General features: G+C 47.3%; 2 protein-coding genes across 2 annotated transcripts in view; one reads left to right on the top strand and one right to left on the bottom strand.

Annotated features, from left to right (window-relative positions):
- Positions 1 to 1,681, bottom strand: part of LOC134957614 (dynein light chain Tctex-type protein 2B-like) — a 119,422-nt gene extending 117,741 nt beyond the window's left edge. Inside the window, exon 1 of the mRNA XM_063939635.1 lies at positions 1,595 to 1,681. The gene's annotated coding sequence lies outside the window, so the exon portion shown is untranslated. The remainder of the gene's footprint in view (positions 1 to 1,594) is intronic.
- Positions 1,033 to 25,160, top strand: part of CDCP2 (CUB domain containing protein 2) — a 40,923-nt gene continuing 16,795 nt past the window's right edge. The window contains exons 1-5 of the mRNA XM_063939633.1: positions 1,033 to 1,140; positions 1,520 to 1,867; positions 13,210 to 13,545; positions 15,038 to 15,391; positions 23,179 to 23,357. Of these exons, the coding sequence (XP_063795703.1) occupies positions 1,065 to 1,140; positions 1,520 to 1,867; positions 13,210 to 13,545; positions 15,038 to 15,391; positions 23,179 to 23,357 (1,293 nt within the window). The 5' untranslated portion in view covers positions 1,033 to 1,064. The remainder of the gene's footprint in view (positions 1,141 to 1,519; positions 1,868 to 13,209; positions 13,546 to 15,037; positions 15,392 to 23,178; positions 23,358 to 25,160) is intronic.

Here is a 25,160-nt window from a genome sequence, read left to right as displayed (position 1 = left end):
CTTGCACCTCTTTTTTTAATTTATTTATCTCTGCATCATGTGATGTTTGGGGCTAATTTTTTTGAAGTGCCATCCTGTCTGACACTGCAGTGCCACTCCTAGATGGGCCAGGTGTTTGTGCTGCCCACTTGCGTCGCTTAGCTTAGTCATCCAGCGACCTTGGTGCAAATTTTAGGACTAAAAATAATATTGTGAGGTGTGAGGTGTTCAGAATAGACTGGAAATGAGTGGAAATTATGGTTATTGAGGTTAATAATACTATGGGATCAAAATGACCCCCAAATTCTATGATCTAAGCTGTTTTTGAGGGGTTTTTTTTTAAAAACCACCCGAATCCAAAACACACCAGAATCCGACAAAAAAATTTCAGGGAGGTTTTGGCAAAACGCGTCCGAATCCAAAACACGGCCGCGGAACTGAATCCAAAACCAAAAGGCAAAACCCGAAAAATTTCCGGTGCACATCTCTAATTTTAATGCAATATGAACTTTAAGGGCAGAGTAAAATGAATATTACCCCTAGGATACAGTACCTGAATATAGATACTGTATAAAAAGCATTTTTTTTATTACATAATCATTTGATATGTATTAAAGAGAAGTATTTTAAATAACATTTGTAATGGGGTTTGTAATGCACGAAAATGAATTAGCTGATTTGGGCCCACTATGCATGCTGCACCCAGTGTCTATAGCTATTCCTGCATTCCGTCCCTCATATATGACAGAAAACATTGCAATGTGCATCACCGAGCACTTTTCCCACTGTACATTAATTTACTTTAACAATAGGACCATTACGGCTGTACGCCACTGGCCACCATCAGCGACGGCCCTGGTTTGTGCCCCCCTATCTCTCTGTGATTTAATGCAGGTAGAGAACATGATAGTGTAAATCCCAGGACAACAAATACACATCAGAACATTGAGGGTGGAGAGCAAAGTGAGATCAAGTTCCCATTCAGACAACAGATGAATTATTTATTCTAAAGCAGCTCCGTCTCTGTGAGTTATCTGTACCCGAGTCTGAGAGCAGTGGATATATTACAGTCCCAGCACTGCAATATGCAGAATATTCATTGCAAGTTTATCTTCATGATAAGTGTGTTATGGAAAGCGCCTGGGGTTCACACACGGAAAGGTAAGCGGCAATTTCATGAGGTACTTTACTCTGTGCATGAAATGCAGACGGACCGCTCAAATTACTTTACCCTTTCAAATACAACACTTCAGCTGTAGATTCAAAATGGAGGAATTTTAATTGCAAATAAGACTTAATGGACGCTGTTCTTGGTTAAACTTGTTGTCTGTGATATTTAACCTTAACTCGTTAGCCCTGATTTTGCTGCTTAGTGAAAAATGTCTAAATTAAATGCAAATTTTGGTTGACTGGATGTTTAGAGAAAAGAACTGTGAGAAAGAGGTTCTAAGAGCAGTTTTAATTTGGTTACTCCCACATATCACTCATGATGCTAGTAATATACTGTGTAATGACCTTCCTCATTTTTCTCCTTCCACAGGCGTCAAGTGTGGTGGCGTGCTCTCTGCCCCGATAGGACACCTGTCCACCCCGAACTTCCCTAGGGTGTACCCACCTTACACTGAGTGCAGCTGGCTGATTGTTGTGTCGGAGGGATCCACCATACAACTCACGTTCCAGGAATTCAGCCTGGAGTACCACGATGCCTGCGAATATGATTATGTGAAGATTTACAATGGAGCAACCAGGGATGACGGAAATCTTTTGGGAACATTCTGTGGTTCCAATTTCCCCCCAAATATCACGTCATCATGGCACGTTCTGTCTGTCATTTTTCATTCAGACAAGCACGTGGGCAGCACAGGATTCTCGGCTACATACAGGAAAGGTGAGGTCACTGCCTGAGGCTAACTTACCCCAAACTTTCCAACATGTCATTTGTGTATCAATTAAGACTTAGCTCAGGTGTTATATGCACTAAGATTCTCCAGGACATCTAGTGAATATATTGGCACCTAAACAATACAAATTACACAGGATATCATCTGATATATGCTATCTGGATACAGCCATATTTTTGAGAAATATGCTTTTACTAATCTTTTACTAACCTTCATGCTTTTACTAACCTTTCTTAAAGCTGATAAAAGCATTACCCAGGTATGGAGATGTAAGTTATTGGTTCACATGATCCTGTACCCACCTGTACAGTCAAGGGTGGCAGTCATAAGGCAGCATGTTTTGAGTGTTGGCTGCTTTATTGTCTTGCATTTTGAAGAGAATATATGGTGGGGGGACCTTATATATGGACTTAAACCTTAGTGTTAGGGACCCACCAGATGAGGTCACCTGGTCTCGGTTGGTGGAACCATATTTTCGGCCAAAAATTATGCTAAACACCTCAGTTTTGCTCTATGTTAGATGATTATAATTATTCTGATTAACAGTGCTTAGCACTAAAGAGTGTGCACCTGCATTTTCTGTATATTCTTTTTATCTATTCTGAGGAGAATGCCAGGAGGTCTATTTAATTTATCCGCCAATATCAAGGGAAAGTTCTGGTTACATACCACATGTCAAACATAGGTGTTCAGGGCACACCAGAATTAAATAATGTCACTCATTCAGTGTTTTTAATGCTACCGAATCACCCCCACACAATGGGTCCGATTCAATTGTTTGGGTTTTTTGGCGGACGCCACTAGATGGTGCCCAATGGCAGCAATTCAGTTGTTCTGCCATTCAGGCGCCCAACAGCCGTAGAGGACACTTTTTTCTCACAGCCTCCAGATTTGCAAGAAGAAATGTGTACAAACTCTGCACTTTTGGGCGTCCAAACAACAACTGAATAGTGACAAATTTTGGGGCGTCTAAACATTCCTGTTTAGACAGGATTTCTAGATGCCCAAAACAATACAAGTTACACAGGATATCATCTGATATATGCTATCTGGATACAGCCATATTTTTGAGAAATATGCTTTTACTAACCTTCATGCTTTTACTAAACTTTCTTAAAGCTGATAAAAGCATTACCCAGGTATGGAGATGTAAGCTATTGGTTCACATGATCCTGTACCCACCTGTACAGTCAAGGGTGGCAGTCATAAGGCAGTATCTTTTGAGTGTTGGCTGCTTTATTTTCTTGCATTTTGAAGAGAATATATGGTGGGGGGACCTTATATATGGACTTAAACCTTAGTGTTAGGGACCCACCAGATGAGGAGGTCACCTAGTCTCGGTTGGTGGAACCATATTTTTGGCCAAAAATTATGCTAAACACCTCAGTTTTGCTCTATGTTAGATGATTATAATTATTCTGATTAACAGTGCTTAGCACTAAAGAGTGTGCACCTGCATTCTCTGTATATTCTTTTTATCTATTCTGAGGAGAATGCAAGGAAGTCTATTTAATTTATCCGCCAATATCAAGGGAAAGTTCTGGTTACACACCACATGTCAAACATAGGTGTTCAGGGCACACCAGAATTAAATAATGTCACTCATTCAGTGTTTTTAATGCTACCGAATCACCCCCACACAATGGGTCCGATTCAATTGTTTGGGTTTTTTGGCAGACGCCACTAGATGGTGCCCAATGGCAGCAATTCAGTTGTTCTGCCGTTCAGGCGCCCAACAGCCGCAGAGGACACATTTTTTTCTCACAGCCTCCTGATTTGCAAGAAGAAATGTGTGCAAACTCTACACTTTTGGGCGTCCAAACAACAATTGAATAGTGACAAATTTTTGGGCGTCTAAACATTCCCGTTTAGAGAGGATTTCTAGATGCCCAAAACAATTGAATCGGCACATGAAGGAGAACCAGCTTCTTACATGTGAAGCTGCTGGTTGTTACAGCTACATTCCCAGAGCCGGCACTGACCAATATGATGCCCTTGCAAGATTTTGGCTGTTGCACCCTAGCACCGCCGCTAGTTCCGCCTCTGACCACGCACCCCTCTGCCAGCACCATCACCCCTCACCCATAGCAGTCCTCATTTTGGTGTTCCTACCCCCTATATTTTAAATAGCACAGACCAAAAAGGGGTGTGTTCTTGCTGGGAAGGGCCATGGCCACACAATCGTACCCCCAATTCTAATTACGCCACACGGTAGTGCATATTTATTTATTTTATCTTGCGATAGTGTCCCTAATTAACATTACATCACACAGTAGTACCACTTTACCTTATAAATGTTACTCCTCACAGTAGTGCCCCGTATTCACATTACATCACACTGAATTTCTCCTTATTCACATTACACCACACCATGTTGCTTTTTATTCACATACGCCACACAGTAGAGCACCTTATACGCATAATGCCACACATTAGTAATGCCTTTATACACAAAATACCACACAGTAATGCCCCTTACACATTAAACCAACCTTTATTAATGCCCTTATACACATAATGTCACTTACACATATGCCGCACATTATTAATGCCCTTATACACATAATGGCACACATAGTGCCCTTTACACATTTGCCGCACATTGTTAATGCATTTATACACATGACACACATAATGCCCCTTACACATATGCTGAACACTACTGCACAACCAACCAGTGACGTGCGGTGAGGTCAATGACTGGGGAGGCACTGGTTAACAAAACTCGATTTACACCAACATACAGCTTGGGGTGAGTAGGAGGTGTTCTCCCCTCTTCCCAACCCCCTAACCTTCCCTTTCCGTAGCCAAACCTTAACCTCCCACCAGTGCCGTAACTAGACATTGTAGCGCTGTGTGCAAGAAACATCGGTGCCCCCCTATATACAAATAAGAGTCAGTGTGCACCGCAGGCACGCGCCAAAATTATAGGGGCGTGGCTTCATGGGGAAGGGGCGTGACCACAGAGCTCCCTTTTACACGGCACGGCAGGCAGAGCTCACTTTTACAAATTACAGCAGGCATAGCGCACTCTTTTATTTTCTTTGTATAAAAGGGAGCTATCAACGGCAGCCTGTACAGGGAAGGTCAAATCCCTAGATATTTGCAAAGATACAAGGAGAATGTGTACTGGCGCCGGCTGTTGATCAAATAATGATACACAAATACCAATAAAAAATATTGAATAAAATCTGTAATTTATTTAAACAGTCATAAAAATTCTATTCCCCACTGCAAAATATGACATTCACTGATATATAAGAAATGTGCAATATACCACTGCAGATTTTAGCAGCATTGCAGACGCTAGGCCGCCGCCCTCTGGGAGTGTATCTTAGCTTCAATGCATGTGCGCTCTGGGCAAGGCACCATCGGCACACACCTACAATAGTTATGGCCCTGCCTCCTCCTATAATGCCTAAACCTAACATTCCTTCTGCATTGCCTAAACCTAACCCTTTACTCCCCGCAGCCTAACCCTCCCCATGGGTGCCTAACCCCCCTTCCCTGCAGCCTAACCCATCCACAGGCAGCAGCTGAGGGATTGAAAACAAAAGGCAGGAGCAGACAGTGACACGCAGCCTGCTCCTGCCGTAGCTCTGACCCTGACAGCAGCAGCCTGACCCTACTTTTCGTGGCTATAGCAGCCAGGTGCAGGGAACCAGAGCCCCCACCCACCCCCTATAACAGTGCTATACCAGCTATAGATATGTGGAAATGTAAACTATGATGGCCTTACCTCACCATCTTTACCTCTGCGACCAGCACCTGGAGAGGTAGAGCGAGATCCACACTCAGCACTAGAAGTGACAGCAGGAAACAGTGTTGGAGCCGCTGACCAAGCAAATCTTCCTCACTGACAGGGGCTTGCTCTGAGGTTGGATGCAGGCACGCCCCTGTCACTGAGGCAGTTCTGCTGGTGCCTCTACTACGTTTTTTTCAATGGGCTTTTCCTGCCTTCCGTTTGGTCCCGCCCCCTTCCCGCCCCCAGCCTCAGGCACTTTACTATTGTCAGTGGGAGGCAGCGCTCTCAGCTGCCTCCCACCCACATTTGGCTGTGTTTCCACAGCAAATATGATTAGAAAAATTCAAAGAGGATAATTATGGCCCAGAAGGTGTTATAAATATCTTCTTTGAATTACTTCAATCATTATGGCAGGGGAGGCACTGCCTCCCCTGACTGCACGTCCCTGCAACCAACCTACCTGCACACAGCACTCACATGGCTGCTAACACTGTGACCTCTTCCCCTGCTTGGATAGAGATGTGTCCTCTTACAACATGCCTCAATACGCCATGCAGCAGGAGATGCCTGGCGTGAGTCAGCTGGCAGCTCTGCTAACGTTGGACGCCTTTTTCAAAATAAAAATGCATCTTATTTGCATTACTATGTAGTTAGGATGCACAAGCTGCTTCTGCTGATTAAAATGATATGCTGCATGCCTATATTCTGTGTGCGACACTGACTGTATCTGCACACGAAATGCTACGTTACAGTGATTTCCAGGAATACACTGTAACATAGCATTTCGTATGCAAATACATCCACAGTCACACACAGAATATAGGCATGCCGCATATCATTTTAATCAGCAGAAGCTGCTTGTGCCCATAAACATACCAAATGCCCTAGGCATTTGCCTAATTTGCCTATGCCTAGGGCCAACTCTGTCCATTCCGGTTTCGGGGTGGTCCATCAATGAGAGGGTCACACTCTGCCAGCGACACCCCTTCTCACACTAACTCATGTCACCTGTATCAATAGCTGCCATCAGAAATTGTGGGGCCCGGGACTGACAAAAGAGACAACCCCCCCCCCATCCCCCCCCCCCCCCCAAAAAAAAAAAAAACATTGTGTAGTTACATATGGGTGGTGCATTACGGACCTGCAGGCAGGGCCGCCATCAAGGGGGTGCCCTGTGTACAGTTGTCTCGGGCCCGGCCAGTCTGTCAGAGTGGAGGGCCCGGGCTGCACACACAGCCAGCCGTGGCTATTCCCGGCGGCCGCCACCGCCTGTGACACTGGCCGTGGCTGGCCGGCTGCCCCTTCATATCCCGCCGGCCCGCCGCCTATCACAGCAAGCTGCTGCTTGCTGTTCTTTTTAATAAAGTTTATTTTATTCGGATGCGACACAGCGTGCGTCGGGTGAAGAGGAGCCGCGGAGCTAGGGACAGGAGGAGGCCGGCAGCAGCAGACAGCGTGGGAGAACAGAGAGGACGGATTTGTAAAGGTAAGTATGTTGTGACTGTGTGTTTTGTGAGAGGGGGCTCGGGGCTGTGAGGACATGTGTACCTGGCACTGGGGGCATATCTGGCAGGCACTGAGGGGGCATTTCTGTATCTGGCAATCGGGGCATATCTGGCACTGGGGGCATGTCTGGCAGGCACTGTGGGAGCATATCTGACACTGGGGACATATATGTATCTGGCACTGGGGGCATATCTGGAAGGCACTGTGGGGGCATTTCTGCATCTGGCACTGGGGGCATATCTGGCACTGGGGTCTGGGGGCATATCTGGCACTGGGTGTCTGGGGGCATATCTGGCAGGCACTGTGGGGCATTTCTGTATCTGGCACTGGAGGCATATCTGGCACTGGGGGCATATATGTATCTGGCACTGGGGGCATATCTGGCAGGCACTGTGGGGCATTTCTGTATCTGGCACTGGGGGGCATATCTGGCAGGCACTGTGGGGGCATGTCTGTATGTGGCACTGGGGGCATATCTGGCACTGTGGGGGCATATATGTATCTCGGACTAGGGGCATATCTGGCACTGTGGGGTCATTTCTGTATGCGGCACTGGGGGCATAACTGGCACTGGGGGCATATCGGGCACTAGGGTTTATTTAATGAGGGTGGTTAGGTACCTGCCTAAAGAGTCTACCTTGACGTGGTGGCAGGCTTGATAATTTTTGGCCAAAATATCTGCCTAAAATATTTTTTTGTAAAAGGGGGGGCTGCCTATTTTGTCAGTCCCGGGCCCCACAATTTCTGGTGGCAGCCCTGCCTGAAGGAATGATTCACAGAGAGCTGATGCACAGGGAAGGCTTGATTTAGGAAGTCCTCCCTGCGCATCAGCCCACCGTGGTACACCCCTGGTATAGCTCTTCAAGTATCTGCGATAGGAGCCGGGGATGGGCCCCTCACTCTGTAAGGGCCCGGGACACCAGTGCTCGCAGTCTTCCCCTGCCGGCTGCCCTGGACCCACGCTGGCAGCTCAACTTCATTTGTGGCCAGTCATTGCTTTGGAGATTTTGGTCCCTGTCATTACACCATTTAAAAAAAAAAATACTAACAAGAAAAAATCTATTAATCTCATCTATAGAATATATAGTTATTTTTATGAGTCCGACTCATGTAACATAGTAATTTAGGTTGAAAAGAGGCAAAATGCCCATCGTTTTCAACCTGTATTCTGTATTAAGTTGAGTTGATTTTACTGTACCTGCTGAAGAATGTTTTATGACTAGTTAACAACTATAAATCATGTTACACCCGGATTAACTACGTCAATATTTTAAATGTTGTAACCTTGGATATCCTTTTCAATCAGAAATTCATCCAATCCTTTTTTAAATGCGTTTACAGAGTCTACCATTACCACTTTCCCTGGCAAGGAATTCCAAATCCTTATTGCCCTAACAGTAAAGTACCCTTTCCTCTGTTGCGTACGGAATTTTTTTTCCTCCAGCCTCAACGAGTGCCCACGTGTCCTAAACAGAGTTCTTTTAATAAATAATTCCTCTGATAACTCTTTGTAGTGCCCCTTTACATATTTGAAGGTATTATTAATAATGTCTCCTCTTAGACGCCTCTTTTCCAGTGTATGCATATTCAACCTAGTAAGCCTTTCTCGTAATCCAGTCCCTCTAGCCCTTTAATCAATTTAGTAGCTCGCCTTTGAACCCTTTTGAGTTCACCGATATCTTTTTTTATATAGTGGCGCCCAAAACTGAACACAATATTCCAGGTGCAGACGTACCAATGATTTGTACAGCGGCAGGATTACACTCTCGTCCCTTGTCCCAATTCCCCATTTTATGCACGCTAGCACCTTACTTGCCTTCTTTACTGCGCTTTGACATTGCATACGGTTATTAAGCTTATTATCAATGGGTGTAGTATGGTATGCCGGCTGTCGGGCTCCCGGCGAACAGCATACCGGCGCCGGAATCCCGACCGCCGGCATACCGACAGCTGGGCGAGCGCAAATGAGCCCCTTGCGGACTCGCTGCGGGCACGGTGGCGCGCATATGGTCGTGGATCCCCAAGAGGGAGAAAAGATGTTGGTATGCCGGCAGTCGGGATTCCAGCGCCGGTATGGTGGTCGCCGGGAGCCCGGCCGCCGGCAACCTGAAGATCACCCTTATCAATGAGTACCCCCAAATCTTTTTCCCAAACCGTTACCCCTAGACTTTCCCCGTTTAATATGTAGGATGCAAGTTTGTTTTTAGTCCCAAAATGTATAACCTTGCATTTTTCTGTATTGAACCTCAATCTCCATTTAAACGCCCAGCTGTGGCTTTATAACATAACATCTATTAAATAGGAGTGTTTAAGCATATATAATAACCACACTCGGTAAACATGCCTTGATGGGGAATGTAATACACAAAGGTATACCTAGGCAGCTTTTCTGTGTGAGGTGCTGAGATGTATCTGTTCATTAGCAAAGTGTCCTTAGAAATTATGTTGATACTAGGTGATTCATTGCGCTCTACGGGCGCTTTTTACACCGTCGTAAGGGGCTACGCCCCCTTAACTCTTGCACGCCCTTGTGGAGTATTACCTCCAATCATAATTGTGTGAGTGGTTAAATATTGCACGGACAAAGGGTGTGCAATGGTTAAGGGGTCGTAGCCCCTTGCAACGGCGCACAGCGCACGCAGGTCCTGATGAATCAACTAGTAGGTGCTGTGGTTAGGGGAGTGGCGGGTGCGGGGGAGACGTGGATGGAGGAGGGGGTCCGGGGATGCCGTGGGTGGGGGAGAAGTGGTTGCAGGACTGCCGCGGGTGGGGGAGGGGCAGGTGCAGCGGGTGGGGGAGGGGTGGTTGAGGGTGTGCTGTGGGTGGTAGAGGGGGTCCGGAGCCACTGCAGTTGGTGGAGGGGGTGGGGGGTGCCGTGGATGGGGCCCGGAGGTACTGCGAGTGGGGGAGGGGCGGATAATGCTTCTTCTGCTTCTCCTCCTGGAAGCAGCTGAGCTGCTGTCCTCCCTTTGGCAGTGGCTCTCCCGGAGGCTCGTACAGCAACCAGTCACTATTGTTATTGGACGCACTGCAGTACAGGGAAGAAGATGCACTCAATAAACTACAACTCCCAGCAGCCCTTAGCGCCGGAATGCTTCAGCGCTAAGGGCTGCTGGGTGCTGTAGTTTATTTAGTGCGTGTACTTTCCTGTAATGCAGCGCGTTGGGACACTGGCTGTGACTGGCTGGCAGAACTGACTGACTCTCCGAATCAATGTAAATGGTGAGAGTGCTGTGCAGTGTCAGTGACACTGCACTGCACAGCACTGTCACCTTTTACATTGATTCAGCGTCCAGACATTACCCTCCGCAATATCACCCACTCAATCCGTTACATTAGCCATCTCGGGGGTTCCAGTCCGGCAGTCCAGGTGCTGTGTTGCGGAGTCAGGGCTTCTGGGGATCTGGGTGCGGCTGTGGCGGGGAGGCACTTCTGTGACATCACGCGCAGAGGAGGCTCCGGGGCTCAGAGAATATGCGGCGCAGGGAGGGCTATGAAAGCCTTCGGCTGCGCCGCTTTTATACATATCTATGCCGGTGACCGCAGCAGCTTTTGTTCCACCTGCGCCGCGGCTAGGGAGTGGGGATTGTTGATACCGGAGGGGGCAGGCAGACTGGCAGCAGGACATAGGACGCTGCAGTAAAAGGATTTTTTTTCCCTATCTACAGCGCAGAGACTTGCTGCAGATGCAGTGGCATACCCTCCAGCTGTACCTTTTTGGCAGGTACACTACCTTTTTTTTATGGTCTGTACCATACTTGCCTTCCCTCCCGGAATGGGAAAATCGGATGACGTTACCGGTCCCCCGGAAAGGTAGGCAAGTGTCCCGCATCTGCCACCAGCTCCCGCCACCCCCCTTGGCCGTCCACAACGGAGCACCAGTGGGCGGTCCGAGGGGGACCCGATTTGCGCTGAATCACGTCTTCATAGCTCTGCCCCCCGCTCTCCAGCTCCTGTTTCCTCGGCACTGGATAGCGGGGGGTGGAGCACAATGACATGTTTCATGCCGTCACACCCAGACACGCCCCATCACTGCTGGACACCCCCCCCCATTCGCCGACCAGGCTGCCCCCTCCTGGAGGGGGGCAGCAATATCGGCAAGTATGGTCTGTACCAATTTTTGGCTCTCCAAACTTCCATTGAAAGTATAGGAAAAGGGCGTGACCACGCCACTTTACGTGACCACGCCCCTTTTCGGATTCGTACCGATTTTTGTGTGTAAATTGTTGGAGGGTATGTTGCTGCAGTGGGCCTATTTTGGGGTGTGGGCCTGGAGCTGCAGCTCCATCAGCCTCATTGTTATCCTGCTCTGGAAACACACAGCAGCCAAAGGGCAGAGCCTTCCATTGGATGTAACCTGTGCGGGAGGGCGTTTCTCACCCATTCAGCTGTGAACTGGGTGTAATAGACCTGCTGCTAACCCAATGAGAGTCACAGATCTGGGCTATTATATAGGAGATATTGGTAAATGCAGAAGCTTACTCAGGGGGTCCGTAGGATCCGGACACCTAGGTGACAACGCAGACCCTGGACTCGTCACGCCTCCAAAACAGGGGCAACCCACCCCATCCGCTTTGAAGAACAGTGCTGGGTGCCGCCCCACAAACGCCCAGGTACCAACCAACCAGCTCTTTACTGTCTTTTTTCAAACACAGCCTGTAACATGGCAGGAGCTGATTGGTTGGTACTTTATTACCGTGCTATTTATCACTCTCCAAGGCTTAATAAATCTGGTCCTTTATCTCTCGCCAAGGCTTAGTACATCTGCTCTGCAATGAGGAAAGCATTGCGGCCGTTGCTGGAACATAGCATATGGTAAACAATGCACCCACTGTGCGTGCACTTATTTTTAGGTGTAACTTCCACCCATTGGCAACTCATTCTGCATTATCGTCATACTGTAAATGTCCCAGGATACAATGCCTGTCACAGTAATGGCTCTGTAACTCAGCTTTATACAGTAGCTACCTGGCATTCTGTAATAGTCTCTGTTGTCTTGTGTATCACGCTTTATCTGATTATCGTGTCTATTCCACTCAAAGGATGGTTTACATCTATTTACCTGTTAGAAATGGATTTATATACTTCAGCGTTCTAGTCCTGTTCTGTTTTATTCTGATGATGTATTTGTTAGTACTTCTCAAGTGTCTGTTTAACCATTGTAAAGTCATTGTAAATAATTGATTACTCCAGGTGGACAAACCTAAGCCGCTGATATAAGGGGCAACTCACACGTTCATCTGTGACACAATGGGGCTGATTTAGAGGTTGACACTATTTTGTTGTTTACCCGAAACTTCTGCGGTTATCAAGATCTGCACATAAACAGGAGCCACATTGCACATATGCAGATGCGGGTCTGCAAAGCCGCTGGCAGTGCTTCAGAAGCATGCTACTTGTGTTTGGGGGCGGCAACGGGCAGTCTTCCAGAATACGAGGGCGTGATGGCCCCATTTTCTGGGTGTGCCACACTCTAAAACCGGGTGTACTATGGTATCCCGGCGGCCAGCAAAATGGCACCAGTATCCCGACCGCCGGTATGCTGAGCGCCGGGATCCCAACAGCCGGGACATCGAGTGCTTCCCCTAAAGCCAATTAAAAAGTCTGCAACACAATAGTGTAGTGGATGTCCTCCAAGCACCCTCATTTGTGTGTTTCTCTCTATCAAGCACTTAATTACACTAATTGTAAAGTGACACAGCCTTACTTAAAATCAGGGCAGCAGCCATTTTGAACTGTGTGTTCTACTGATAGTAGTTGATTTTATGTTTTAACAGAGATATAGTATTGTTTCATTTTACTTCAGTAATAGGCTTTACACTTCCTTCAAAGCTTATTTACAGGGAAGTATGGAGCAAATGTATTAAACCTGGAAAAGTGATAAATCAGTGATATGTGGAAGGTGATAACGCATCAGCCAATCAGATCCTGATATTTTTCAAACCCGGAATGATTGGCTGGTGCATTATCATCTTCCACTTATCACCGATTTATCACTTCTCCAGGCTTAATACATCTGCCCCTATATGTGTTAATATTTTTAATGGTTTCCTCATGCCATCATCACATGTCTTACAGATATCTGTGGAGGCGTCCTCACTGGCCTCTCGGGGGTAATCACCAGCCCGGATTACCCTGACAACTACCCTAACAATGCGGAGTGCCACTGGCTGATCCGAGCGGCTCCTCACTCCAAGATCCGACTGGTTTTTACAGACTTCCAGCTGGAGAGCCAAGAGTGTAACTTTGATTATGTTGCAATATTTGATGGCTACGGTCTGGAAGAACAAGTTGACCATTACTGTGGCACCACCAAACCCCCAGACACCACATCATCTTCCAATGAGCTGCTTGTAGTCTTCAAATCTGACTTCAACATTGGAGGACGGGGGTTCAAGGCATACTTCTCATCCGGTATGGACAAAGGCAGAATGTTATACTTTCCAAACATAAGTGGAGCCTAGAGTCAACCAGGACAGGATTTCATTAATAAACTCCATAGAAATGGCGCTTGGGTAGGAAATACCCATAATTAGAGATTATATTTATGTCTCGTGAAGAGGTAGTGAACCTTTATCCCATGAAAATAGGGGGTATTGCACTATTTATGCACCAAGGGCACTATTCAGAGTGAAACGTAAACGTGATTTGCAACTGTTTTGGGCTGCAAGTTGCCTTTTTTTAATGCACACATTTTCACAATCAGCATCTGTTTTCATGAGTGTACATGACTAAGAGGCTGGAATTGTCATGTGTACGTGGGCAGTGGACACACGTGGCCAAAGCACAGTAGTCCAACTAAAATGGGCGGTCACAAACAAAGCCATCAGGTGATCCAACCCAGGGGGTAATACCAAGTTGATCGCAGCAGGACATTTTTTTGCAGGTGGGCAAAACCATGTGCACTGCAGGGGAGGCAGATATAACATGTGCAGCAAGAGTTAAATTTGGGTGGGTTATTTTGTTTCTGTGCAGGGTAAATACTGGCTGCTTTATTTTTACACTGCAAATTAGATTGCAGATTGAACACACCACACCCAAATCTATCTATCTCTGCACATGTTACATCTGCCTCCCCTGCAGTGCACATGGTTTTGCCCAACTGCTAACAAACATCCTGCTGCGATCAACTTGGAATTACCCCCCCAGTTGGATGCTTTTACATGCACTATACGACCATTGGCTGTAATGTTATGTGCTGTGATTATTAGCAATTTCAGAAGTCACTGTGAAACCATGCCCCCACACCTCCTCCAGCTGCATCAGACCCAGGTTTGTCAGGGGGTGGGGGGTTGAGTTGCAGCCCGTCGGTGAAAGGCTACAGACTTGTGTCTGTGACCAACTCTGATTAGGTTGCAAATATTCACTTTTTTATTTTTGTGGACACAAGATGTGATTTACGTTTGCATTTACTTGGAACACTGAATAATGTCCTAAAGGTGTTAGTAAGAGCTGTTAGTAAAACCAAAAAAGCACACAAATGGGCAAAATCATGCTGCAATGCAGCTGGGGCAGATGTAACATGTGCAGAGACAGTTAGATTTGGGTGGGTATATTCAAAGTGAAATCTAATTTGCAGTGTAAAAATAAAGCAGTAAGAATTTACAATGCATAGAAACAATATTACCCACCCAAATCTCAATCTCTCTGCACATGTTACATCTGCACCGCCTGCAGTGCAACATGGTTTTGCCCAATTACTAACTTGTTTGGTTTGCTAACAACTCTGCATAACCCCCTAAATGCACATGTGAAATAAGTTAAGTAGAATTTAGTGCAGTAATATGAATATTTCTTATAATGAATGATAACCACGGATATTGCAGCAGCATGAAAAAGAAATAGTTTGGTAATGGAATACGAGCGATAAGTAATAGTGACCTCTCTTCCTTTATCTGTCTTCCAGGGGAATGCCAGGATGTGTACACAGCTGTGACAGGCAACATCACCAGCCCTCGCTATCCGGAAATGTACCCCAATAATATTATATGCCAGTGGAACATACAGTTACCACCAGGTTTCCGCATCAAGATGTTTTTCCGGGAAGTGGAGCTGGAGGAGAGAAACAGTCTGACGGAGGAGTGTGACTATGACTACATTGCGGTCTATGATGGACAGAGCGTGGGGGACAAACTGCTGGGGAAGTGGTGCGGGTATGAGCTACCACCACCATTGGTATCCAGCAGGAATAATCTACTGCTGGTACTAGTGACAGACAGAGACACAGCCAGCAGCGGCTTCCTGGTGTTCTATATTGGGTGTGAGTAACATTTGTGTTTGATACTCCTGTGTGGTTAATATTACCTGACAGGACACATGTTATGTGGTCTCAGGGGGGTTTGTGGTCTGTAAACATAAAAAGCACATGGGCTTGCAAGGGATGAGGTCAGGATCCCGACCCAACCCGCATCCAATACGTGTCAATGACTGAAAAACATACCTAATTGTCCGCCTTGGACATTACAAAATACACCCTCGCAGTGAGCCCACATTCCAGATTTTGGAACCTTTTGTGGGTTCCACTGAAAAAGTAGATAGTGGAAAGAGTGAAAAAATCCCCTGTAATAGTTTGTGACGTGCTGGCTTTGGCAGGATTCCTGTGAGATGGCTGTAAGATTTACAGTGGAAATTAGTTTAAAGGCAAAATTACATTTTGGGCATTTCTCTTAAAATACTGCTTGAAGTGTGACTACAATTTTATTTCAACATCAAATGTGAGCCTAGAAAGTGCAAAAGTTATAACATTGAAAGTATAGGCCAAGGCCTAATTCCTGTCACCTCAGAAAATGTGGGAAAACCAAATTATTTTGTGTGGAGAAAATTGCTCTGCAGCCTACTACTTTTACATTTTGGGTTCCTAACACGGGGCCATCTTGACGTATAGGCACAGCGGGCAGCTGCTCAGGATCCCACAATTCTAGGGGCCTTCGAGAAGGGGTGGGTGGTGGCCACACAGGGTTGGGTGGGGTAGGGGAGCGAGCGCAACAAAGCCCCTTGCGGGCTCGGTGGCGAGCGTAGGTTCTATTCCCACTCTATAAGTTTTGTGGACACCCACGATTGGGAATAGTCCCTTTTAGTCGGCATGCCGACTGTCGGGATTGTCAGTGTTCAGGAAGCAGGGGGAGGTATTGTAACATAACTACATCCCGTCACACAATCAGATCAGCGAGGCAACATTCTCTAGCTGCCTCCCAGCCTGCAGCCAAACAGTGAATGGCTATCAGCAAGCTGATTGGTGGATGGCTGAGTGCTGACAGCCAATCAGCGTGCCAACAGCCATTCACTGTATGGAAGCAGGTAGAGAGGAGATGTGGAACCGCAAGAGGGGCAAGTTATTTTTTTTTTTATTGGCTCCCCTGAATGGGTGTGTAGGGTCCCCAGTGTATTGCTTTGCCCAGTGCCTACAGTGCTGTTAAGACAGTTCTGGCCTAACACCCAGCCAGCATTGAGGAAGGAATGCCCCAAATCCACCAGGCCCCTGCCATCAGATGATGCACCATTTTGTACCACAGTAGATGCCTAATTGATCTTTGATGAGTTACATAGAGATTATAAAACTTTGTCTACACTAGCAACAGTCACCCTATAAAATAAGATTTTACTTACCGGTAAATCTATTTCTCGTAGTCCGTAGTGGATGCTGGGGACTCCGTAAGGACCATGGGGAATAAACGGGCTCCGCAGGAGACATGGGCACTTTAAGAAAGAATTTAGATTCTGGTGTGCACTGGCTCCTCCCTCTATGTCCCTCCTCCAGACCTCAGTTAGAGAAACTGTGCCCGGAAGAGCTGACAGTACAAGGAAAGGATTTTGGAAATCCAGGGCAAGACTCATACCAGCCACAACAATCACACCGTATAACTTGTGATAACCTTACCCAGTCAACAGTATGAACAACAACAGAGCATCAGTTCAACCCTGATGCAACAATAACATAGCCCTTATTGCAGCAATAACTATATACAAGTATTGCAGAAGAAGTCCGCACTTGGGACGGGTGCCCAGCATCCACTACGGACTACGAGAAATAGATTTACCGGTAAGTAAAATCTTATTTTCTCTAACGTCCTAGTGGATGCTGGGGACTCCGTAAGGACCATGGGGATTATACCAAAGCTCCCAAACGGGCGGGAGAGTGCGGATGACTCTGCAGCACCGAATGAGCAAACACAAGGTCCTCCTCAGCCAGGTTATCAAACTTGTAGAACTTTGCAAAAGTGTTTGAACCTGACCAAGTAGCCGCTCGGCACAGCTGTAATGCCGAGACCCCTCGGGCAGCCGCCCAAGAAGAGCCCACATTCCTAGTGGAATGGGCCTTAACTGATTTTGGCAGTGGCAATCCAGCCGCAGAATGAGCCTGCTGAATCGTATTACAGATCCAGCGAGCAATAGTTTGCTTTGAAGCAGGAGCACCAAGCTTGTTGGAAGCATACAGGATAAACAAAGATTCTGTTTTCCTGACCCTAGCCGTTCTGGCTACATAAACCTTCAAAGCCCTGACCACATCAAGTAACTCGGAATCCTCCAAGTCAGTAGTAGCCACAGGCACAACAATAGGTTTGTTTATATGAAAGGATGAAACCACTTTTGGCAGAAATTGTGGACGGGTCCGCAATTCTGCTCTATCCGTATGGAAAACCAGATAGGGGCTTTTATGTGACAAAGCCGCTAATTCTGACACACGCCTAGCCGAAGCCAATGCTAGTAGCATGACCACCTTCCACGTGAGATATTTCAATTCCACCGTTTTGAGTGGTTCAAACCAGTGGGCTTTCAGGAAACTCAACACCACGTTAAGATCCCAAGGTGCCACCGGGGGCACAAAAGGGGGCTGAATACGCAGCACTCCCTTCACAAACGTCTGAATTTCAGGTAGAGAAGCCAGCTCTTTTTGAAAGAAAATGGATAGGGCCGAAATCTGGACCTTAATGGAACCCAATTCTAGGCCCAAAGTCACTCCTGACTGAAGGAAGTGAAGGAAACTGGAATTCCTCCGTAGGGGCATTCCTGGCCTCACAACAAGCAAAATATTTTTGCCATATACGGTGATAATGTTGAACGGTCACGTCCTTCCTAGCCCTCATCAGCGTAGGAATGACCTCATCTGGAATGCCTTTTTCCGCTAGGATCCGGCGTTCAATCGCCCTGCCGTCAAACGCAGCCGCGGTAAGACTTGGAACAGACAGGGCCCTTGTTGCAACAAGTCCTGTCTTAGAGGAAGAGCCCACGGGTCCTCTGTGAGCATTTCTTGCAGATCTGGATACCAAGTCCTTCTTGGCCAATCCGGAACAATGAGTATTGTTCTCACTCCTCTTTTTCTTATGGGTATGAGAGGAAGAGGAGAAAATACATAGACCGACTGGAACACCCACGGTGTCCCCAGTGCGTCCACAGCTATCGCCTGAGGGTCTCATGACCTGGCGCAATACCTCTGTAGTTTTTTTGTTGAGGCGGGATGCCATCATGTCCACCTGTGGCAGTTCCCACCGACTTGCAATCTGCGTGAAGACTTCTTGGTGAAGTCCCCACTCTCCCGGGTGGAGGTCGTGCCTGTTGAGGAAGTCTGCTTCCCAGTTGTCCACTCCCGGGATGAACACTGCTGACAGTGCGCTTACGTGATTCTCCACCCAGCGAAGAATTCTGGTGGCTTCTGACTGAATCAGAACCGGTTGGTCGCGAAGCAGGGTCTCCGCTTGACGTAGGGCGTTGTATACGGCCCTTAGTTCCAGGATGTTGATGTGAAGGCAAGTCTCCTGACTTGACCACAGACCTTGGAAATTTCTTCCCTGTATGACTGCTCCCCACCCTCGGAGGCTTGCATCCGTGGTCACCAGGACCCAGTCCTGAATGCCGAATCTGCGGCCCTCGAGAAGGTGAAACTCTGCAGCCACCACAGGAGAGACACCCTGGCCCTGTGGGATAGGGTGATTAACCGATGCATCTGAAGATGTGATCCGGACCACTTGTCCAGTAAGTCCCATTGAAAGGTCCTCGCATGGAACCTGCCGAAGGGAATGGCCTCGTATGATGCCACCATCTTTCCCAGGACTCGAGTGCAGTGATGCACTGACACCTGTTTTGGTTTTAATAGGTTCCTGACCAGTGTCATGAGCTCCTGAGCTCTATCGGGAGATAAACCCTTTTCTGGTCTGTGTCTAGAATCATGCCTAGGAAAGGCAGATGAGCCATAGGAACCAACTGCGACTTTGGAATATTTAGAATCCAGCTGTGTTGCCGTTACACTTCCAGAGAAAGTGATACGCTGTTCAGCAACTGCTCTCTTGATCTCGCTTTTATGAGGAGATCGTCCAAGTACAGGATAATTGTGACACCTTGCTTCCGCAGGAGCACCATCATTTCCGCCATTACCTTGGTGAAGATTCTCGGGGCCGTGGAGAGACCAAACGGCAACGTCTGAAATTGGTAATGACAATCCTGTACCGCAAATCTGAGGTACGCCTGATGAGGTGGATAAATGGGGACATGAAGGTATGCATCCTTTATGTCCAGAGACACCATAAAATCTCCCCCTTTCAGGCTTGCGATGACCGCTCTTAGCGATTCCATCTTGAACTTGAACCTTTTCAGGTATATGTTCAGGGATTTTAAATTCAATATGGGTCTGACCGAACCGTCCGGTTTCGGGACTACATCATGGTCGAATAATAACCCCCTCCTTGTTGAAGGAGGGGAACCTTGACCACCACCTGGTGAAGATACAATTTGTGAATTGCAGTTAACACTATTTCCCTCTCGTGGGAGGAAGCCGGTAGGGCCGTCGGTGAGGGGGCATCTCCTCAAAGTCCAGCTTGTATCCCTGAGACACAATATCTATTGCCCAGGGATCCAACAGGGAGTGAACCCACTTGTGGCTGAAATTACGAAGACGTGCCCCCACCGGGCCTAGCTCCGCCTGTGGAGCCCCAGCGACATGCGGTGGATTTTGTAGAGGCCGGGGAGGACTTCTGTTCCTGGGAACTAGCTGTGTTGTGCAGCTTCTTTCCTCTGCCCCTGCCTCTGGCAAGAAAGGACGCACCTCGGACTTTCTTGTTTCTTTGTGATCGAAAGGCTGCATTTGATAATGTCGTGCTTTCCTAGGCTGTGCAGGAATATAAGGCAAAAGATCAGAATTACCAGCTATAGCTGTGGAGACCAGGTCCGAGATCCCTTCTCCACACAATCCTCAGCCTTCCATATGCCTCTTAAGTCGGCATCACCTGTCCATTGCATATTCTACAGGACACGTCAAGCAGAAATCGACATAGCGTTGACTCTAGAACCCAGTAGACTAATGTCTCTTTGGGCATGTTATATATATATATATATATATATATATATATATATATATATATCTTAAGACAGCATCTTTATATATATATATATATATATATATATATATATATACATACATACTAGGGTCTCAATCTCTGCTGATAAGGTACCTGTCCACGCTGCTACAGCGCTATAAACCCATGCCGACACAATCGCCGGTCTGAGTAGTGTACCAGAATGTGTACGCTATCTGCAGGATCCCTGAGGATAGCTGTTAAGTCAGGGCTACCTTTTGGGCAAACGTGACACCCTAGGGGAAGATTCCCATCGTATCCTGGCCCTAGTAGGGAAAAGATACTCCCTGAGAATTCTTTGTGGGAAACTGCAGTCTCTTGTCTGGAGATTCCCGCTCTTTTTCATCATGAGAGGAGGGAAATTTACCTCAGCTTTCTTCCCCTTAAACATGTCTTCCCTTGTGTCAGGGACAGATGAGTCATCAGTGATATGCAAATCATCTTTTATTACAATAATCATATATTGAATACTTTTCTGCCATTTTGGCTGTAACTTTGCATTATCGTAGTCGACACTGGAGTCAGACTCCGTGTCGATATCAGTGTCTATTATTTTGGATAGTGAGCATTGAGAGACTCTGAAGGTCTCTGCGACATAGGGACAGACATGGGTAGATTCCCTGTCTGTTCTATAGCACTTAATTACACATATCCAAACAGGTGTCGGCGTTGTCGACGGAGACACCCCTCACACACACATTTGCTCCATCTCCTCCTTAGGACAGCCTTTTACCTCAGACATGTCGACACACACGTACCGACACACCACACACTCAGGGAATGCTCATCTGAAGACAATTCCCCCACAAGGCCCTTTGGAGAGACAGAGAGAGAGTATGCCAGCACACACCCCAGCGCTATTAGGAATAACACAGTAACTTAATGTTAACCCAGTAGCTGCTGTTTATATTGACTTTTGCGCCTAATTATGTGACACCCTCTCTTTTTACCCTCTTCTACCGTGTATCTGCAGGGGAGAGGCTGGGGAGCTTCCTCTCAGCGGTGCTGTGGAGAAAAAACATGGCGCTGGTGAGCGCTGAGGAAGAAGCCCCGCCCCCTCGACGGCGGGCTTCTGTCCCGCTTAAATATACATTTTCTTGGCGGGGGCTCATACATATATACAGTGCCCAACTGTATATATGTGTACTTTTGCCAAAAGAGGTCCATATGCTGCCCAGGGCGCCCCCCCCCCCCTGCGCCCTGCACCCTTACAGTGACCGGAGTATGTGAGGTGTGTTTGGAGCAATGTCGCACAGCTGCAGTGCTGTGCGTTACCTCATGTGAAGACGGAGTCTTCTGCCGCCGATTTCGAAGTCTTCTTGCTTCTCATACTCACCCGGCTTCTGTCTTCCGGCTCTGCGAAGGGGACGGCGGCGCGGCTCTCGGATCGGACGACGAGGGTGAGATCCTGTGTACGATCGCTCTGGAGCTAATGGTGTCCAGTAGCCTAAGAAGCAGGACCTAGCTTCAGAGAGTAGGGCTGCTTCTCTCCCCTCAGTCCCACGATGCAGGGAGTCTGTTGCCAGCAGAGCTCCCTGAAAATAAAAAGCCTAACAAAATACTTTCTTACAGCAAGCTCAGGAGAGCTCACTGAACAGCACCCAGCTCGTCCGGGCACAGATTCAAACTGAGGTCTGGAGGAGGGACATAGAGGGAGGAGCCAGAGCACACCAGAATCTAAATTCTTTCTTAAAGTGCCCATGTCTCCTGCGGAGCCCGTCTATTCCCCATTGTCCTTACGGAGTCCCCAGCATCCACTAGGACGTTAGAGAAAATACAGTAGAGGAATGTGTCTCACTGCAGCCACCACCGCTGATTTCAGACACAAGACCTGAGACAGTGGGCAATTAAATTATTCCAAGAGATGATAGCTCCTAAATAAGGAAGCATAAGAGCAGAGGAAATGCAATTTAGAGTGATTTACAATCTGTCTCTCTTGGCCCGAGGATTCAGTTTCTCTCACTCTTGCTGTAATGCACTTTTTTGTATATAGGAAAAGCTTTTAATGGTTTTCTAATGTACTAGCTATAAGAAGCACTGCTAATTTCTTATTGATTCGCTGGGAGAATTACAGACTCAGCTTCAATGTTGTTACTTGCAAAAATAATGCTGGCAGTGTGTTTTAACCCTATCTGCATTTTTCTAATAAAGTATATACCTGTTGCCTAAAGACATTGGGGGCAGCCATTATTTGGGCTGAACTATAGTTAGCCCATCAATTCATGAAGCGAGGGAAAAAGTAGCTCCAGAGCAATGTAACTGGTTCCTAGTGAATTGATAGTAAGCATTCACATTAATATTGGCTTCTGTCCACGAACAGGCTGACCTATTATGTTTAGGCAACAGGCACACTTTAAGGGGTACATATACTACGCAATGATAAGAACGGAGAAGTGAGCCAGTGGAGAAATTTCCCCATCAACCAATTAGCAGCTCTGTATCATTTTACAATATGCAAATTATAGATGTTACTTCAGTGCTGATTGGTTGCCATGGGCAACTTCTCCACTGGCTCACTTCTCCGCTCTTATCACTGCTTAGTAAATGTACCCCTAAGTACTGGCATTGTTTATCTGGCATACAACTGCAATGTTTTAAACGGCAGTCAGGGTAAATGGGAAATGCTCAGGTAAGAGGTGGTCATTTAAATTCTTATCCATTAAATTTTTGGTCATAACAAAACACTTTCTCTCTATTTTAGTGGTGCCCATTAATGTCAGTTGCACCCGCACTGACTTCCACATTCAGATCCCAAGTCAGTCTGTCCCTCAGCTGGAGAAGAGTCACATCTATCTGGGGTCACCAACGTGTGCCGCTCAACTATCTGGCAGCAACTACAAGATTTATGCTCGTTTTGACACATGTGGAATAGGTCCACAGGTACCCAGCAATAATCCGATATATAGTGTATATAGGGGTCATTCAGATGTGGTTGGAGCTGCTTCATCCGTATTAAAGTACAGATGACCGGTACTTTGTGCATGTACAGGACCCGTTCTGTGATGACGGACGCAGGACGGCATCAGACCGTTACTGACGGTCTGATGCCGTTTGGGGGTGGGGAGGAGGTGGTGATGGCTTCTGTTTCTCCAAAAGGAGGCATGTCGCCACCATTGCAGGGGAGGGATGAGGCCAGGATCTCCGTCAGAGGACAGTGACAGAGATTTCTTGGCCTCTAGGTAGCAGCTGCAGCAGCTAGCTTGAGCGACTCCAGGAGTCACACAGCCGCTGATGTTGTTGGAGGTGATCTGATACTGCATCTTAGGATGCAGCTCAGATCACTAGAGCAAGCAGGAGGTGACGCCCCCTGCTGTATTACCATATTAGTGCTATCGCTGCTGCTTCTGTGTATCCAGCAGCGATAGCAACTCCCACCCCATAAATGAGGGCCATAGGGGGTCATTCTGACCCGATCGCACGCCGCAGTTTATCGCAGCGGTGTGATCGGGTCAGAACTGTGCATGCGCCGGCGCATGCCCGACGCCGGTACGATTGCCTCTGCCTGATTGACAGGCAGAGGCGGTCGCTGGGCGGGGGGGGGGGGGGGCGGAACGGCGACACTTGGCCGCCATTTCGTGGGAGCGGTCCGGCCAACGCAGGCATGGCCGGACCGAAGGGGGGGCGGGCCGCAGCAGCTGCGTGACGTCACGCGCATCCGCTGATCATCTCGGAATGACCCCCATAGTGTAGATATGAGCAATGCAGTTCATCAGTTTAACACATCATTCATACAATTGCCAAATCACAGGCAAAGGTTAGTTGATGGAAAACAGATGTAGGGGTGAGTATGTACCTCCAATTGTGTCTAAGGGGGGATTTATCAAAGCTTGGAGAAAGATAAAGCACCAACCAATCAGCTCCTAGCTGTACTTTTTCACCCACAGCCTCTAAAATGAAAGCTAGGAGCGGATTGGTTAGTACTTTATCTCTCTCCAACCTCTAATTAATACCCCCTAAATGTTCTGAGCTATTGCTTGATATTGTTTTACTCCTCTTCTGTGTGATACCCCAGGTCTATTATGGAGAAGATAAAGGTTTACTTATCCCAAAATATAAACTAGTGGAAAAGGGTAAAAGCCGTAAATATAGTAAATGTATTGAAAACCCAGAAACCATGTCAAGTGTATTGAAAAATACAGAAATCAAAATAAATGCATTTACTATTATTTCCGGCTTTTTCAAAACACTTTACACGTTTTTTTCCCCCAATGGATTTAGGGGGTCATTCTGACCCGTTCGCATGCAGCGGTTCTTCACTGCGGTGCGAACGGGTCGGAACTGTGCATGCGAGCCGCCCGCAATGCGCACATGCGTCGTTGCCCAGCGACAGCCGTTGCGGGGCAACAAGAAGAGAGAAGAAAGTGATCGCTAGCGCGATGGTAAGAAGATTGACAGCGGGGAGGCGTTCCGTGGCGGTTACTCACCGTTTTCCAGGCGTGGAGTTCCGAACGCAGGCGTGTCCAGGCGTTTGGAGGGCGGATATCTGACAGCAATCCCGGGACCTTCGTCGCTGGTTCCGTCGCACAGGGTAAGTAAGTCTGACCCTGGTCTTGTTTTGCAGGAAACTTTTTTAGCATAGCAGGGCTGCACAAGCGATCGCAGCCCTGCTATGCTAAAATACACTCCCCCATAGGCTGCGTCAAGTTGATCGCACGAGCAGCAAAAAGTTGCTACGTGCGATCA

Source organism: Pseudophryne corroboree, chromosome 9 (assembly GCF_028390025.1).
Source record: "Pseudophryne corroboree isolate aPseCor3 chromosome 9, aPseCor3.hap2, whole genome shotgun sequence".
NCBI lineage: Eukaryota > Metazoa > Chordata > Amphibia > Anura > Myobatrachidae > Pseudophryne > Pseudophryne corroboree.
Note: the sequence above shows the minus strand (reverse complement) of the source record. Positions and strands in the feature narration are given on the sequence as shown.